The sequence below is a fragment of the Macrobrachium rosenbergii genome, chromosome 44 (assembly GCF_040412425.1).
Source record: "Macrobrachium rosenbergii isolate ZJJX-2024 chromosome 44, ASM4041242v1, whole genome shotgun sequence".
Classification (NCBI taxonomy): Eukaryota; Metazoa; Arthropoda; class Malacostraca; order Decapoda; family Palaemonidae; genus Macrobrachium; species Macrobrachium rosenbergii.
This window is the reverse complement of record NC_089784.1, coordinates 9,918,479-9,935,653: the sequence shown is the minus strand read 5'-3', so window position 1 is coordinate 9,935,653 and position 17,175 is coordinate 9,918,479. Positions and strand designations below refer to the sequence as shown.

General features: G+C 34.5%; 1 protein-coding gene across 28 annotated transcripts in view; it reads left to right on the top strand.

Annotated features, from left to right (window-relative positions):
• The window catches only part of sei (seizure), a 538,215-nt gene that overhangs the window by 416,349 nt on the left and 104,691 nt on the right, over positions 1-17,175 (top strand). For 20 of the 28 annotated variants that reach the window (XM_067087717.1, XM_067087727.1, XM_067087714.1 and 17 more), the window contains 2 exons: positions 2,293-2,453; positions 16,578-16,726. In XM_067087717.1, coding sequence (XP_066943818.1) covers positions 2,293-2,453; positions 16,578-16,726 — 310 coding nt within the window. Of the gene's footprint in view, positions 1-933; positions 1,055-2,292; positions 2,454-16,376; positions 16,526-16,577; positions 16,727-17,175 lie in introns of all 28 variants that reach the window. The other 8 variants (XM_067087722.1, XM_067087723.1, XM_067087703.1 and 5 more) reach the window with 3 other exon arrangements.

Here is a 17,175-nt window from a genome sequence, read left to right as displayed (position 1 = left end):
CTTTATTTTACCATTAAGACTTCTGGTGTACTGCAGTTGCTTATGTTATTATCCAGTCCCAGTCTTAAAGAACAGTCTTGGTATGCCTATGGATATATACATATGTATATGTAAAATTAAGGGAGGTGCATGGCTTGGATTATTTGCCCATTACCAATATTCTTTGTAACAATAAGCAAGAGGAGAAATTAAATTATTACTGTTACCACAGTATCATTTCATTTTGGTCCTGCCCGGTTGTCTGAAGTCACTGAAGCTTAAACCTCATTTTGGGAGGAGATAGGTTTTGTTACTCTTGTACAGCAGCTAGTAAATTTTGATGGGTTTTTGTTTTATATCAGCATTGATAAATTGTATTAGTTTTTCCATATTTTGCATTTTTAATGTTTAATTTTTCAAAGATAGTTCAATAGAAATTTTGATAGATAGCCTTTTGGATGACCAAATATATGGTAGACGGGAAACCGTTAGTGAATGTGAATAAACTTATGCATGTGGTGTTAGCATCCAGATTTGAATTTGATAAGACTTGCAATCCTAATCAACCAAAAGTAGCGAAAAACATTGCTAGAGTTCACATCATCAGAGATGTATTGAGAGCCACAGCTTCCGGAGGCTTCTGGACGCTACTTTTCTACCTGTGGCGGAAGATGTCTTCATTTCCAGTTGACAAAAACGATGACACTACTCGTGATTAGTGTTTTCATAACATGATCTAAAACTGTCTGCATGAAAACTTTGTACATTTACAAAAAAATATTCGAGAGCATGCTAAAAAAAAAAAAAAAACCACTCTTGTAATCCTTGTTTATGTTTCATTTCCTTTTGTTTTGTTTTGTACAATTAACCAACACATGCACCTCCTTCATTTTCTATTGCTGCTGCTGTTACTGCTGACATGGCTCTGGTGTTACTCTTGACCCCCTCCTTCAGGAGAAATACATCACTGCTATGTACTTCACCTTCAGTACAATCACAAGTGTGGGCTTTGGTAATGTGTCCCCAAACACAGATTGTGAAAAGGTCTTCACTATTATTGTCATGCTCCTTGGCTGTGAGTGTCACGCTATCAATTTGTTTAACATATTTTATTTACTATTTTCTCCGTTTATTTATCTTTTCTCTGTCGACTAAAAACTTTTCTCCCCCCCCCTCCAATAATATTAAACCTCATGGGTCATCTTACTCTTATTTAAGATTCTTTCAATAACAAACACGAATCTTAGAAGAGTTGAGAGATTCAGTACTGCTGGCATTAGGAGATTTTCAATCTGAAAAGTGACTGGATATAAATAACGTGACCTTGTCTCGTTCTTATCTCCATATCACTTTGTGATGAAATTCACCTCCCTCATCTTTCTGTGTAATGTTATAGTAGAATATATTTTGCTTATTCAAGCCAGAAATAATTATTGTTCATCTGTTAGTCCTGCTATCATTGAATTTTACATGTATGATAACTGTGAGGGCATGATATTAGCCTTTAGGCATCTGACTCTACAACCTAACCTTTTATTAGTGTAAGATGACTTATCGTTTTAGTAGTAACACTTGGGTCTTTGCAGTAAGCGAAAATCTTCAATGTTTGTACAGTCACTTCAGAAGCAGCAAGTCAGCCTATTTATTGTATACTTGCAGATTTACCATCATTTTCTATATTTATTTTGTCTGGTAATACCTAGTAGCCTGTTTACTTATTGTAGTGATGTAGGTTTTGCTTGCTAAGTGCTGTTAGCTTGTAGTTTTTGCAGTTTAATTGCACGTAGGGCCTTGTAAACGTTGTACTATGCATGTCCTTTTTTTCTTAGTGCTCTTCACAGTCACTTTTTATACACAGCTCCTGGTTATTCTGTTTTACATTTGATTTTTCAGTAGAAAATTTTATATCCTAATGAAACAGTTTTTACGTAATACAATTTTTACAGCATATTGTACGCTAACATTCTATTAGTCGTCATCAGTGAAAACTATTGTGATGTTATTTGGAATATAAAAATAGATTAAAGTATCTACTGTACAGCTAGTAAATCATGGGAAAAAATCAGCCATTCTCTCATTTATGATTTATAAATATTCTACAGAATATGGAATTCAGTATTGCATTTATTGTACCTATGTATGTTTTTGCTGACGAAGGTCTTTTGATGATAATTTTGTGTAACTACCATTGACTAACGTTCATTTTTCTCTCTCTTTACCCTTATCCTTTCCGTGGACTATTCCTAATGCTGAACCGCAAATTCCTTTCCATTACCTTAACTTACCTCACTCACCTTTCCAACTGCCCAACAGCTCTCATGTATGCCAGTATCTTCGGTAATGTATCGGCAATTATTCAGAGGTTATATGCTGGTACTGCAAGATACCACACACAGTTAATGAGAGTGAAAGAATTTATTCGATTCCACCAAATTCCAAATCCATTGAGACAGCGCCTTGAAGAATATTTTCAGGTAGGTCATACTTATCTTTCTCATTAGATTACTTTCTTACGTTGACAGAAATGACCGTTTCTTGGCTTTCTGGAGCCTAGATTCATGGGCTTTGGGATACTTTGCCTCACCTGAATGGAACTACCCTAGTGTAAAATATGACACGAGCAAACCGTGCTGTAAGATGAAATGCAATGAAATTATTTCAGGATTGTATTTTAAGTTATTGCATTTCCACTCATATTCTTTAAAGGCAGTCATTACAGTGTAAAAAACAAAGAATAATTTCAGGTACAAATGGATGGAAAATACCATAAAGTTTTTAATTTTTGACCAGTTGTGAATGATGCGGTTATGCGAACTAAGCATTTACCCACCTTAAAGTTATGAGTTTTACTTACTGTTCTTGAAAAACAGTTTCTTGTTGTTATGTAAACGTGAAGAAATGAAACTAAAATTATTTCCCTTACAATGGACAAGTGTTTCGTCATTTTCTTAAAACATATTTGTCATTGCGTCTCGGAAGCTACTTTGTCCTCGCAGTAATATCAATGGCAGTCTCACATTGTCTTTGCTATTGCAGTCATTTTTATTATCAGTGAAGGATGAATACGAAGAGAGATAACTTTGAGTATCAGAGTTTGTGATGGGTGTGCGTGCAACAAAAAATGTATGGAATACATTTTTTGCCTCACCCATCACAGCAAGGCCCAACACGAGTTATCACTTGCAGGTGAAGCTGTGTATCGTTCCAAAGTCCCTTGAACTTTTGCTCAAGAACAACTTCAAAAAACTCAGTCTTTTATTACTCTTCCTGCTGTTATTATTTAACAGCAATATTTCTAAGAGATAAACTTCTTATTCAAACCCAGTAGTACATTTGCATACATGAAAATGGTAAATGGAAAGGGCATAATGATACCTAAGATGATTAGAAAAATTCCAAAGATACCCTGTTTGTAGGCGCTTTACTGTTGTTAGTTCACGTGATAGTAACTCTAAAGGCGTAGCTCCAGTTTTCCATCCCAGATTTACTTAAGTACATCAGATAGTCATATATCTACTCCAGTAATTATCGATTGAATTGCTTATAAATCCAGTATCTAATTGAGATCCTGATATTCTTCACCCTTGTGTATCTGGTATCTTACCAATTTCTTTTTGTTCATTAATATATTAACACTTCCACATTATATATCAGACCACGTTTGTGTTTGTTGGTCTGTTTGGATACACATGTAGATACATACCATACACACACAGCTATGCATATACAGTATATACATACCTATATATTATATATATATTACAGTATATATATATATGTATATTTATATATGTATATATACATATATGTATATATACATACATACATACATACATAAGTATATACTGTATATAAACACAAACACATGAGCTAAAGCAGTCGGCCCCAATTCACTGTATATCCATCATGAATATTTCATGTGTCCCAAATTGGATTTGAATTCATGACTTTCCTCTTACATGGGTAGGATCACACTTAAACAACAAAGACGCTCATTAAAAAAGAAGTCTGGTGAATTTTTATCATCTGTGGCGTATGATAGCAGAATATGATAGTATCATTGGATAGGCAACAACCTTGGTACCTAAAGTTAAGAGTTTTGAGTAGGTGGTGTTTTTCGTGATTATGTGTATTTTATATATATGTATATATATATATATATATATATATATATATATATATATATATATATATATATATATATATATATATATATATATATAAAATTCATGAGTAAACATAACTAAAAACATCTTTTATTCATCTTTATCATTGTAGTTACCGATTAAACATAACTGAAAACATCATTTTATTCATCTTTATCATTGTAGTTACTAGGTCTGGGATGCTTTAGTAAAATATATTATTTCTATGAAATATAATGATAACTTTAATTGGATATTCAAAAAATGTATCCAGATGGTATGATACGCATTCTACACAGATTATTGGGGAAACTTTCTACATCAAAAGCTAGCGAGGGAAATCCATCAAGAAGTTGACCTTTTTAGTGATCTTAATTATGGTTTTCAAAGTACTTTAATTTTTATTATTATTTCTTACCACTGTTGTAGTTTTTTGTGTTTTTTGTCTCTTAAAATACTGTATTAAGATTTTCCATATTCCATTTAGTCTTCAGTTAATCATTTCAGTAACTGGGGCTTTGCAATTTTGTTTGTCCCAGAGTCAAAGCTGTGATAAGAGATATTGCACTTGTTTAATGTTTTTGAAGTTACTGCCCTTGTTAAAACACTTATTCTGTTGCCATTTTAATGCTGAATTCTTGCACAAAAATATAAATACACAAAAAAATGGTTAACGTAATTTGAAAATCCTTGAAAATGACAGTTAGTGCATTACGGGACTAATGATTTGATTCTTGATGACTTATCACTTCTTCATAAGTGATCCAGAGGGTTAAGTCCATTATTTTGTTTCCAACTGGTGTGGAGTAATCCTTATTGTATGAGCTCTCATCTTTAAACAACTTCAGTATTTAAGAGTCTACACTTGTAGCAACTGGCATGTTGCTCATTGATAGATAAACTCCAAAGTTTTCCGTACAAGGCAGTGCAAGTAACTTGCCATTTCGGTACAAGAATCATATGATACTGTGCTCGCTTGTCCGAGAGCTTCCTGAAGGAAATCAAATGTTAGTTTATTTCCTGTCTTAATGATCCCAGTGGGCTGAATGGGTTTTTGCGACATGCATCAATAGTGCCTCAGAACTCATTCTCAGCATTTTGCTTCCTGTGCCTTCTGAATTTTACTTGGCTAGAGACCTGTGCACATTAATGTTTACAGTATTCATTCAAAAGAAAAATTTGGGGATTCCTACAAGTGGAATTGGTTTCTAAACTTCAAAATATAATTTGTAAAAGATAAATATCTTGTTAGAGTCTTTGTTCTGTAGAAGTCATTTAAAGATATTGATATACAGTACCCTCAGCCCTGATAATATCTGAATAAAGAAATTTACAATTCTATAGAATGTTGATGATTTCAGTGATTTCACGGCAGATCATAAGGACAAGAACAGTATAAAAAAAAGCACAGTAATGAATGCAGTATGTTAAGGATATGTGCCAGATACTAGTTAAATATAACATGTCCCCTAAATATAGACTCAACTGAACAATGGCTTTTAGTTGTTTGCTCATAAAAAAATTGATGACTGCACCAGTAAATACAACCATATGTTACAAGTAAAAGTGGTTCAGTGCACTTATACGCAAAAACACCAATAATCTCCTTTTTTTCGTTGAAAGTAAACTAATGGTAAAGACAATGAAAATTATCAAAGGGACTGAATGCTAACACCAAGGAACTCGAGCATTTTCCAAAGACGGAGGGTTGATGTTTGTACTGAGACTGGCATCACACAGATACTGTGCAAGCTGATGACCTTTAAAAGACTCTCTCTCATTCAGTTTCCTATTACAATGGCTATCCATATATATCATAAGTAGCACTTATCTAGTCCTCACTGTGAAAGAATTTTCATTACATTAGAAGTTGCACTGTGGCCAAAATAGCAAACAATGATGAATTATAATTTGAAAAAAAAGCATCGTCTTTGGCAAGTGACAAACATTGTTTGGAAAACTTGTTACATGTTGTAAACTACAGTATTTGATGGCCATGAAGGGTTTCTCAAGTTTAGGTGCTGATGACAACAACTATCTACTTTATCACACCTCTTCTACATATATTTTTGAAAACTGACATGTAAATTAATTTCAGTTATAATAGAATTTGTTTTGTGATAGCAGTAGCTAAAGTACACTGTAAATCTCCATCTAATGTGAAAGAATTCAACCAATGACTAATTGCTTTTATTCTTTTCGCGTACCGTATCTCATCATTTATCACTATTGTAGTAAATCGTTGCTGACTTCGTTATTGTTGTTCATGGGAGATATATTACAGTCTGGGTTGTGTTGTGGCTGTGGCAAAAGTATAATTCAGCAAAGATGAGTCCTGACATCAAGATACTGTACTCATTTTCTTTAGGAGTGAGCTTTATCAAATTTCATATGGCTGAGAGTTCATTTAATAACCAATTAATAACGTGATTTATTAGAAACAGAACAGGAATTGTAATCACCCTGTTGAAAGATCTCGTGAAATCTTTAATTTATGCAAACTGGAAAGTAAAGTAGTTCATAAAAGCGTCTCAGGACTACAAATTTTACGATAATGTAGTCTTCAGGAAGACTGATGTAAAAGGACCATGGGTCTATCTTATATAAGTTTTATGCATGAAAGGAAGTTTTGGAAAATGTGAGAGAAAAATATCAGTTGAATTTGTAAAGATATTACCTAAAGGAAACATTTACCATCGTCGGGAAAAAAAGGGTGACTATGATATTTCAAACTAGTGGCCATTAGGCAGTTTTTAGGATCTCTGTTGTAAGAATATGTAAAAGGGATGTAATAACAGGTGTTACCAAAAACCAAGAAAAGACATTGTAAAAAATAATGATGCCATACCTCAGAGGATAATTGCCTCCTGAACCACATTACAATTTTGTGGAAGTAGTCTCGTATCCAGAGGCAGAAAACTTTCATGAATTACTGGACAGATGACCTTCAGGCTCATTTTCACGAACTGATCGATGTAATATCATATTCAAATCAATTAATCATACAAATAAAACCGTCGTTGGAACCCAAAAATCAAACTTACAGTAACAATTAACAGAATTAAAAGCTTTCATTCACTTCAACAGTGCGCTGAGTGACCTCAAAGGTTCCAGCGCTTGGCCTTTGGCCTAAATTCTATATTCTGTCTATATTCTATCTTACTTCAACACCGTGATTGTTTTTTGCAGTTATTGTGCTTACAGTGCTTTGCCATGACTAGAACTCATGTTGCTAATGGGCTAAGTTGTGCGCTTATCTTTATAGGCTAGATATTCTTGGCTAGAATGAAAATTTTATGGATGGTTGAGAGCAAGATCAGCAAACCCACTATAACCATGCAGCTTACAGAACTTGTTTCTAAGGCTCTGCTCTGGCCTAAGCTGACTTATGTACAAGTGAGCGCACAGGACAGGAGCTGACACAGATATGCAAAATTGACAGATTCATGGACCAGGATCACTAGATTTCGGGCAAACTTACAGTTTTATGTCTTGAAATATTAGTTTTTTTTTGCTTCAAGGGTTAAGCATAGTGACCATTCAAATAGAAGTGGGTACAATCTGGCAACAGCAAAGCTTAAAATTAATCCCAGGAGAAACCCAATAAGATCTAATAACTTGATTGTACTTGCAGAGGGAATGAGAAAAATATAAATACAAGCAAAATCCTTACACTTACTGTGTGCTCTAGTGCTCTTACAAATCATGCTTCGCCCAAGTTTCACTTTCACAGATACCATACTTCGTGAGCAGGAGCTGCCCTCTTTTCCATCATCCTGTCATACAACCCGTGTGACTTTTTTTGTCAGATCCATCCTGTGAAGCCATTTGGCTCCTTATTGCCACAGGAAGAAAAAATGTTTTTGAACATCTGGCATGTACACACTCGGGCTTTAATTAATCATTGCAATCAGGGTTGCCTGAAGCAACGTATTAAGTGGTCTTCTGGGAATATAAAACGATGTAATGTAAAAATGTTGTTATAACTACGATACAGTATAACCAAGAGTGCCAGACAAATAACTGACCAGCCTTGGACAGTTCCTGAAGCTTTATTTCTTAATTACTTTTTCCTCCTTAATCTTCCAATATCCAGAGTAAAGCAGTTTGTTAGTCACTGAATTTATTGCTAGCAAGGATACTTTGTCATTGCACAGTGTTCATCTAATTGCTTCATTCCACCTTATGATGATGGTTTTCTTTCAGAACAAGGACTTTGTGGGAAGAGGATAATTTATCGAAAGTGTCCAATTTATTCATATGTTTGATGTCTTTTTACACTGCTCTAGCCTCAGGACCTAAAAGATCGTGTTTAAAATTTTCCATTCACAACTTGAAAATACACAATATGATTCCTTTGACAGTCAGTCAGTTGATCAATTTCCGTGGCAACCCACTTCAGTTGTGTGTTCATCTTTTAAATGATGATCTAATTCACCAATAGGTAGTACAGCGTGGTGGCCATGAGGCATGTACCACAATGAGCCATTTGTGTACATTGTATTGGTTCTGTTAATGGAGTGCCATAAATTGTCTACAATTCTGCATTCCTGCATAGATTTTTATTCATTATTGCCTTTTCTAATCATCCTTCTTTTAGTGGTATGTGAACAAAGTTCTGTTTCATTCACTTCACAGTAGAAAGTATTCCCAGAAATAAGAACACTGCAAAGAGGAAAATTTGATTGGAAACTTAAGCATGTTCCTGTGACATCACTTGACCAGTGTTGGTATTCAGATTTCCCATCAACGAACAAAGGAGAAAATACTTGGTCAGCTTGGAGTACCTTATCCTTTGCCTGCTCCCAGTTCCTGTCAGTTTGCTCTGCAGGCACTGAAAAATAATGGATGAATGTCAAGTCCATGAATACTGCCCATATCTGTATATGTATGCAGCCCATATATGTATATGTATGCATAGGTGCATATATATAGCATCATATCTGAGTAGATTGTTTAGTTCTCTTCAGTTCATGAAAGTCAATAGCATCTTTGTCCTTACCTATTACTGTATCATTATGCATAATAAAGAAGATAACCTGGAACATATTTGCTGGATTTGAGGAGTCTTTATTCAGTTTCACTTTCATTTTTCTAATAAAAGAATTGGGTGCATTCTTCATGTATTCATTTTTTAAGTTTCTTATTGTTATATGTTCATTATGCCACATCTCTTTAGCAAGATGTACTCATAAATAAATCTTGAACTGCCATGATATAAAAAAAAAAAATGTGATAATGATGTTTCTTATGGTGAAACTGATTCTGAATATTTGATGCTTTCCATGATTGAACATCCAATGATATATATTTTTTTTATTGAATATTAATTTCCCCTTTTCATTATACATTTCATCTGTATTTTCCTATTTTCAACCGGTAAAGGTCACCTAGTCATGTTATTTTTCGAATATTGTGGGCAAGAAACTTTAAGATAACATGAAAATTTGCTTGTTGGAATTAAAAATGTCAGTGACAAGTCTTCATATGTCCTTTTCCAAAAAAATTATTGCCATTCATATTACACTTCCATACAAACAGACATACGTGATATACCTATGTAAAGAAATGTGCATATTTACACCTGCACATATGTACAAATACATTAATTATGTATACAAAATTTTCTTTTTCTTTTAATGTATGTATAAATACAACTACACATTAGTTCATGTAAAATACAAAATGAATATACTGTATTTTGGATGGCACTGCTTTCCTAAGTTCTGACCAAAAAATTTATGAAACCATTTATTTTCTGTGATTCTGATCTTCTTTTCTACTAAAACAAAAGCACGCTTCTGTGTTTCAAAAATTGCTGTTTCCATTGATTACTAAGTGCTGAGTGATTCAATCCTTTTAATGCCTTAAGCAACTAATGAATATATTCTGCATTTAAGTAAAATTCTAAACCAACAGGTAAGATGATCTATAGGCTACACAGGTCCCGGACTGCCCCATATGCAACTTAGAGCAAGTTTTCTGATTGTCAGCATTTACACTCAGATGTCAGCCTTGTAGAGTTTAGTGTCCAAGATTTAATTTTTAATCTCTCCTCTTCTTAGTATATTCATGGATGAGACATGTGGCAGATCCCTTTGCAGAAGGACCTGCCAAGAAGCGAAGAGATTTCATAGTTCATCCCAAGCCTCTTCATTATGCAAGTCCTCTCTTGACAGACACTCTTTGCACCATCCATTCATTCAGCCACCATCGAGATTTAGTTAGGAACAAGGAAGCAGTGATTCTGGACCATTCAAGGACATGTGGCACAAAAAGAAATGTTTCCAATGCCCAGTCAGTTTTAGTAAAAAGAAAACTGGATGCCCATTTTGCTACAATGCACTATGCGGCATAGTAACTCTGGTAGTGAAATAGAAAACGGGAAATGTAAGCATGCATATAAGTTCTGAGCATACTGGGGTCTAGCCTCCAGCCTGAAATCTTTGAATCCAAAGCAGAGATAATTTTGGTGAGTTGACTAAAAAAAAGTGGACTGTAAACAACTATAGGAGTAGTAAGACAGACATCAAACCTTTGGCACCATACTGTTAAGAGAGATTAGTGCTATTTACTTTTTAAACATATTCTTAACGATGTCAAGTTATCTACTAGTGTCAAAAGTAATCCGACCTTGCCATGACCACATAAGGGAAAGTTTTTAAAGTTTTGGAAAAATAACCAGTGCTTATTTTTTCAGATTTTGATGTAGTAACAGAGTGCTCATGTTATATAAATTTAATCACAGATTTCCACTGCAAAAATGTGGTATTGTGAAGATAGTCTTGAAGCATTGACTTTAGTCTCCACTGACTGGTCAGCCCATCAAGCAGATCTTTACGACTAATGCTTACTAGAAGAAAACAGTTTCTTAGTCACAACTTTGTAAAGAAAATATTTCAAGAAAACATTTAATGATGTAAGAACATAGCAGATCAAAAATACCTGCTGGGGTAAACAACCAGCATGGGGATGTTGGTGTTCCTGTGTCCTGATGCTTCAAGCCCTGAGCTGTTGCTTTTAAGCACCAAGAATCCATAGGCCAGCTCAGTATAAAAGAACAAGGTCTTTATTGACTGTAAACATGCAGTCAGTTGTGTTTTGTACCCTTGTATGTACTTAGCATGTACACAGATATTAGGAGAGTATAAAACTTGACAGGTAATATTCATAACCTCTACTTGTTTTAAATAAATTTCACTACTTTGTCATACAAAGCTTGATTGATCCCAATGCCACACAGTAAAGTTTTCAATTTAGTCTTACTCCTAGATGAGGCAGAATCTGGTTAGAAATTGTAAACTTTATCCATTTTCCTTTTGTGGATTCAGCATTATCTTGTAGAAAGAACTGCAGTTTTGTTAAGAAAAGTGCACAGTATGTTAAGAAGTAAAAAGGTTTTATATGTGCTTGCTTACATTTCTAAACAGACAATAACATAGCCCCACTGGCTTGAAAAAAATGAGGAGTGGTATATTATCTTCGAATTCATGCTTGATGAAAATGATGTGGTTTTTCTACATTTCCCAGTTGCCTTTTATCTTGTTATATTCAGAGTTTGAGAATACATTTGCAAGAATGATGAGGCTTTTTTAATTACTGCATATTTTTATGAATTTGGCAGAATTGAAACGTATCCTTATGTGCCCCATGTACTGAATGTCCAGTGTAGAACAGGATTAGTTTTTCAGATATATTCAGTTAGACTGGCATAAAAAATAAGTGATTGGCTAAGCTTTGGGATGAATTAGAACTTTTGAAGTTTGTTCAACCACTTCAGCAGATTAGGATAGCTAGAAAAAATTAATTTCACCTGTTGTCATACACTACACAGATTTGTCAATTAAAGGTCATCAACATTTTTTATAAACACAAGAGCTGCAGATGAGTTTAGAAATCAGAGGAATTCACTAATAGGTTTTCTTTCATCACCTGGTGCTGGGCTATTGATTATCTATTGTGTATTGCCTCAGCCTAACAGATGCCAAGTACATCTGGCCTCATGCTTTGATCTGGATCAAGTACAGATTTCCAGTAACCCAGCTCCTGCATACATATTTCATGCTCAGTTCTTCATGGGTGTCTTTAGCACTAGTGCATTTTCCCTTAATTCCTCAACATTACAGACCAACAGCTTGCAGCTCATCCCTGTATATTTATTTTTGCTAGTAATGAAGTGTGTGCCAATTTTATTCCTTTTTTTTTTATCTAGGCTCCTTTCCATACATTTTCTGCTTGTATATAATTAAAACAGATTCATATTTTTCTTGTTCCATAAAAGTTATATTTTTGCACCGATTGCAGATCATGATTGATTGATTGATTCTATTAGAGTTTTTGCACAATTCATCACGTTTCTGTTTATCATTTTTCAAAATTTTCAGTCTTATAAAACAGGTGCATATGCCTTGAGATCTTAATATTCTCATAAACGCATTATGTGACCGAGCGTGGTTTTGTATGTTACAGTTAAGAACTTCTTTAAGTGGATTTTTGCCAGAACTGCCTCCTTGCATGGGTGCGAAGCATCGCTATGCCAACATGACTGTGCATTGGCTTTTCTCAACTATTAGTTTCTATAAAATCATTACTTGCCTGGTTTTAATCAATAACTCACTCACTTTCACATGCCCTCCCTCCACTCTCTCTCTCTCTCTCTCTCTCTCTCTCTCTCTCTCTCTCTCTCTCTCTCTCTCTCTCTCTCTCTCTCTCTCTCTCTCTCTCTCTCTCCATATGTATGTATGATGTGTATGTATGAATGTATGAGTGAATTTGATACATGGACAGTAGGACACAAAGAACACTGATTGAAAAGAAAGGTGAACCTCCGTGAAGTTTATTTTTAAGCAGTTTCTCTTGTAAGACTGAAGTTCCTCCCTTTAGTGAGGATGGCTTACTGCTGTTGGACTAGTCTTTTTTTTTTATTAAGCTTGCCTTATAACAGCATGGGCGCTTTCCCATAGAGTATCCCATAATGTTGCGGCTAATATAGTGGTTGCAGGAATGAGACAGTTTGCACAATAGATTCCTTCTCTGTAAAGAAATTTCAGGGCAAATTGAGCATAACCTCCACTGCCTCTCTCTCTCTCTCTCTCTCTCTGATGCATTCTTTTAACTCAACATTAGTTCAAAAACAGTTTCAAGTCTCAAGAAACTTTTAAATTTACAGGTGAAAATCTTGAGCCTCAAGTTCACTTTATCAAATAATAACTACAGCATATTAATGACTTCAAACCTTCAAACAGCGTCAGACAGTGATTGAATGCAGTTTTGTAGTTTTTTTTTTTATAAAATTTATGCTGTATTTTGAGTATATTATTCACTTAACGTGAAAAATGGAGTGAAATATAAACTGAAAAAATATGTATTTTTGTGACAATTCTGTACTGTGGGGATGGTGAGAAAAACCAGACATTGGTCACCTATCTGCAGCCTCTTGAATAAGTTCAGATCAGCAGTTTTTTCCAAGATGTTAGTGTTGGATAATGTGAAATGTCAGATGAATTGATTGTTTACAATCAATTGTAGTGAAGGAAGAGCATCAGTACAAATGAAAATGAAAAATAAAAATGATAAGACATATGGAGGCATTACCTGTTCTTCCATCCAGTCATCAAAGGGATTTCGTCAATGGAGGGCATGCCATGATGTTACTTGGAATACTAATGCCCTTTGGCTCCCCATTTTTTCTCGTTACTCTGTCAGAGCGTACGGTTAAGATAAAGAAAGTTTGATGAGAGGTTAATCTTCTAATTAGTGCTAGAGACAAGGAGACGCTGGTTCTTAAACAATACCCATGTAAGCCTTTGGAACCAGGAGGGGTGGGTTTTGATTCTCAGTGCATTTCTTGTCATTAAGTCGGACTCACTATGGATTAACCTGAGGGTTTAAGAAGGTCTTGTCTCGCTGTTTTCGAAAACTCTGTTGGGTAAAGATGTTCTTCAGGCTTCCAGCATGTGATTAGGTTTAGGAACTGTGGACCTTGTGGTGATCAAAATCGACCAAGTGAAGCTGAGGTGTGATGCTGACAGCTGAAGTTATGATAGTGAAAGGGGGATAAAGAAGTATGCTAAAAAAGAATTAGGAAGTGAGGACCTGAGATTTTCTTTTGTTATGCTCTTCAGCAAAAAGAAATACAGAAAAATTAAGTGTTATGCCATATTTCTTAATTTTCATAAGATGTGTACGAGAATATAAGTGTGTCATTGTCCAAAGTGGGCATTTCTCTCTCTCTCTCTCTCTCTCTCTCTCTCTCTCTCTCTCTCTCTCTCTCTCTCTCTCTCTCTCTCTCTCTCTCTCTCTCTCTCTCTGATAACTTAAATTTTACCCATCTATCCATATGCTTATCTAATACTTAGCCTAACACTTACTGTTCGCATCTTTTATTGAGATACCTTATTCACTTTTTGTTTGTACATTGAACCTTCTGTTTTTTGTCTCATATAATCATTTCCCTCCAAACTCTATTCTCCTCAGTCTTTTAGTTGTCACTTTCACTTTATCTTCATATTTCCATTAGTGTGGGTGTGTGTGTGTGTGTGTGTATGTGAATTTGCATGGCAAACTTTCACCTAATTTTATGTCTATATGCAGTACACAGTGGATGTGTGTGCATATATATATACGTACCTGTATGTATATATACTGTGTGAATGTATATAAATATATATATATATATATATATATATATATATATATATATATATATATATATATATATATATATATATATATATATATATATATATATATATATATATATATATATATATATATATATATATATATATATATATATATATATATATATATATATATATATATATATATATATATATAAATATATATATACTTAAATCGACTTAGCAGATTTGGCCCGTAGGTAATCTAAGATAGGTTAGTTTTCCGGAATTTCGTAACTTACAGTACTCTTTAATCTGCACAATTCTTGATTTCTCTTTGTCCTTTTTCACTTAATTTGCTTATAATAATGATAACTTTACTTTCTGTTGTGATAAAATAAACTGCAGAAAGGGGTCCCTTGTGTAATTTTGTTTAGTGTGAGTTCTGTGTTTTTTGAAGCATAACATATTGGTTTATCATTTTAAATTAATATCCTACGGCAGCAAAATAAAGTCCTTGTTGATATTTCATCTTGGAGTAAAAGGGAAGTAGTCAATAATTTACTCAAGTTTAAAACTGTAGAAACTAGAAATAATACGTACACTAGGTTATGGCTAAAATTCGTGATTTCATGCTGTTAAGGAAGCGGGCTTAAGAAATGCCAAATTGTATGGGAACTGCGGTTTCGACGACCTACCTTTAATAAACCAAACTATCAGAGGAGATTTGAAAAGGCATGCATTTAGAGAGATATATCGGTTATTACACATGTGCAGCTTATGCATATATATATATATATATATATATATATATATATATATATATATATATATATATATATTTATATACAGGGGTCCCTGGTTTTGCGCCGATGGGGTTCGTTCTTGAAAATCGTCGTAACCGGAAAATCGTCGAAAATCGTCAAAAATCATAAGAAAACCTTACTTTTAATGCTCTGGGTGCATTGAAAACTATGTAAACTGCATTATTATTGAGTTTTACATCAAAAAAACCTTCAAATTATGATTATTCTGCCGTTTTGGGGCCATATTTCTTCCGTCGGATCGGCGTACGACGCATCGTAACCCCAGAACATGCGTCGTAAGCCGGGAAATAATTTCTGATGAATATATTTGAAAAGCGTCGTAACCTCGGAACGTCGTAAGCCGGAACCGTCGTAAACCGGGGACTGCCTGTATATATATATATATATATATATATATATATATATATATATATATATATATATATATATATATATATATATATATATATATATGCTTTGTGTATGTAGGTATGTATGTAAGTATATGTGTGTGTTTGTATGACCCTTGAAATGATGAGAACATTGACCCTCTCAAACCCTTTTCAGTCTCTTTCAGTAAATTCCATCCCTTTTCCTTTTCGTTTTGGCATTCCATTATTTTTACAATGATTTTTACAATTAACAATTTTTCTTTGTTTTGAATTGAATTCAGTGATTTCATAGATATATATTTTCTTCCTTTTTCTATCTTTTCAATAGTCTTTATTATGATTATGATTATGATTCTTATCATTTTTCCTGGGTCCTCCATCCGTCCTTCCCTGTGCCCTGCTTGTGTCACCCTCGCCCTCTATTTCCCTCAGCACGCCTGGTCCTACACAAACGGCATCGATATGAATCTGGTGCTTAAAGGCTTCCCCGAATGCCTTCAAGCCGACATCTGCTTGCATCTCAACCGACTACTAGTTCAGTCCTGCCCTGCTTTTGAGGGGGCCAGTCCGGGATGTTTACGGTAGGTAGTCCTAAGGTAGTTCAGACGAATGTCTTCTTTTTCTTCCTTCAAGCACGCCTGGTCTTATACCAATGGTATAGACATGGGAGCTGTGATGAATATGTATCCTGAGTGTATTCAAGCCGACATTAGCCTCCACCTCAACCGTAACTTATTTGAAGCTTGTCCGTCCTTCGAAGGAGCAAAGCCCGGGTGCTTGAGGTAAGTATGGCTTCTTCTATCCTCCCAACACTCTTGAGACTTGAATCTTTTAAGCTCTTTAGTTCGACGCCTCCCTTCTCGAGACTCAGATTTTTACAGGGGACATCAGTGAAAAAGAAGTGCTGAAATGACGGAAAGCTGCTGCAAGTCATTCTACTTCAACTATTTTTTTTTTATGTTCTTTTTTGTTTAGCATCACTGAAATTAGATTTAAATGTTAGTTTGTGTGTTCTCCAGCATCAACTTTGCCAACAAACTAGGGTGTTGGTTTACCTTTTGTCTGTCTAGATAGACGCTTCTGTATTTTAGGTATATGACATTGATGGACATGCCTATGTTTTTCACAGAATTTAGACATTGCAGTAGTAGATTCGAGATAAATTTAGAAGATGGTATAGTAGTTATTTTAAGGGATGATATTTTCTTAGTTTATAGTAATGTTCACTAGA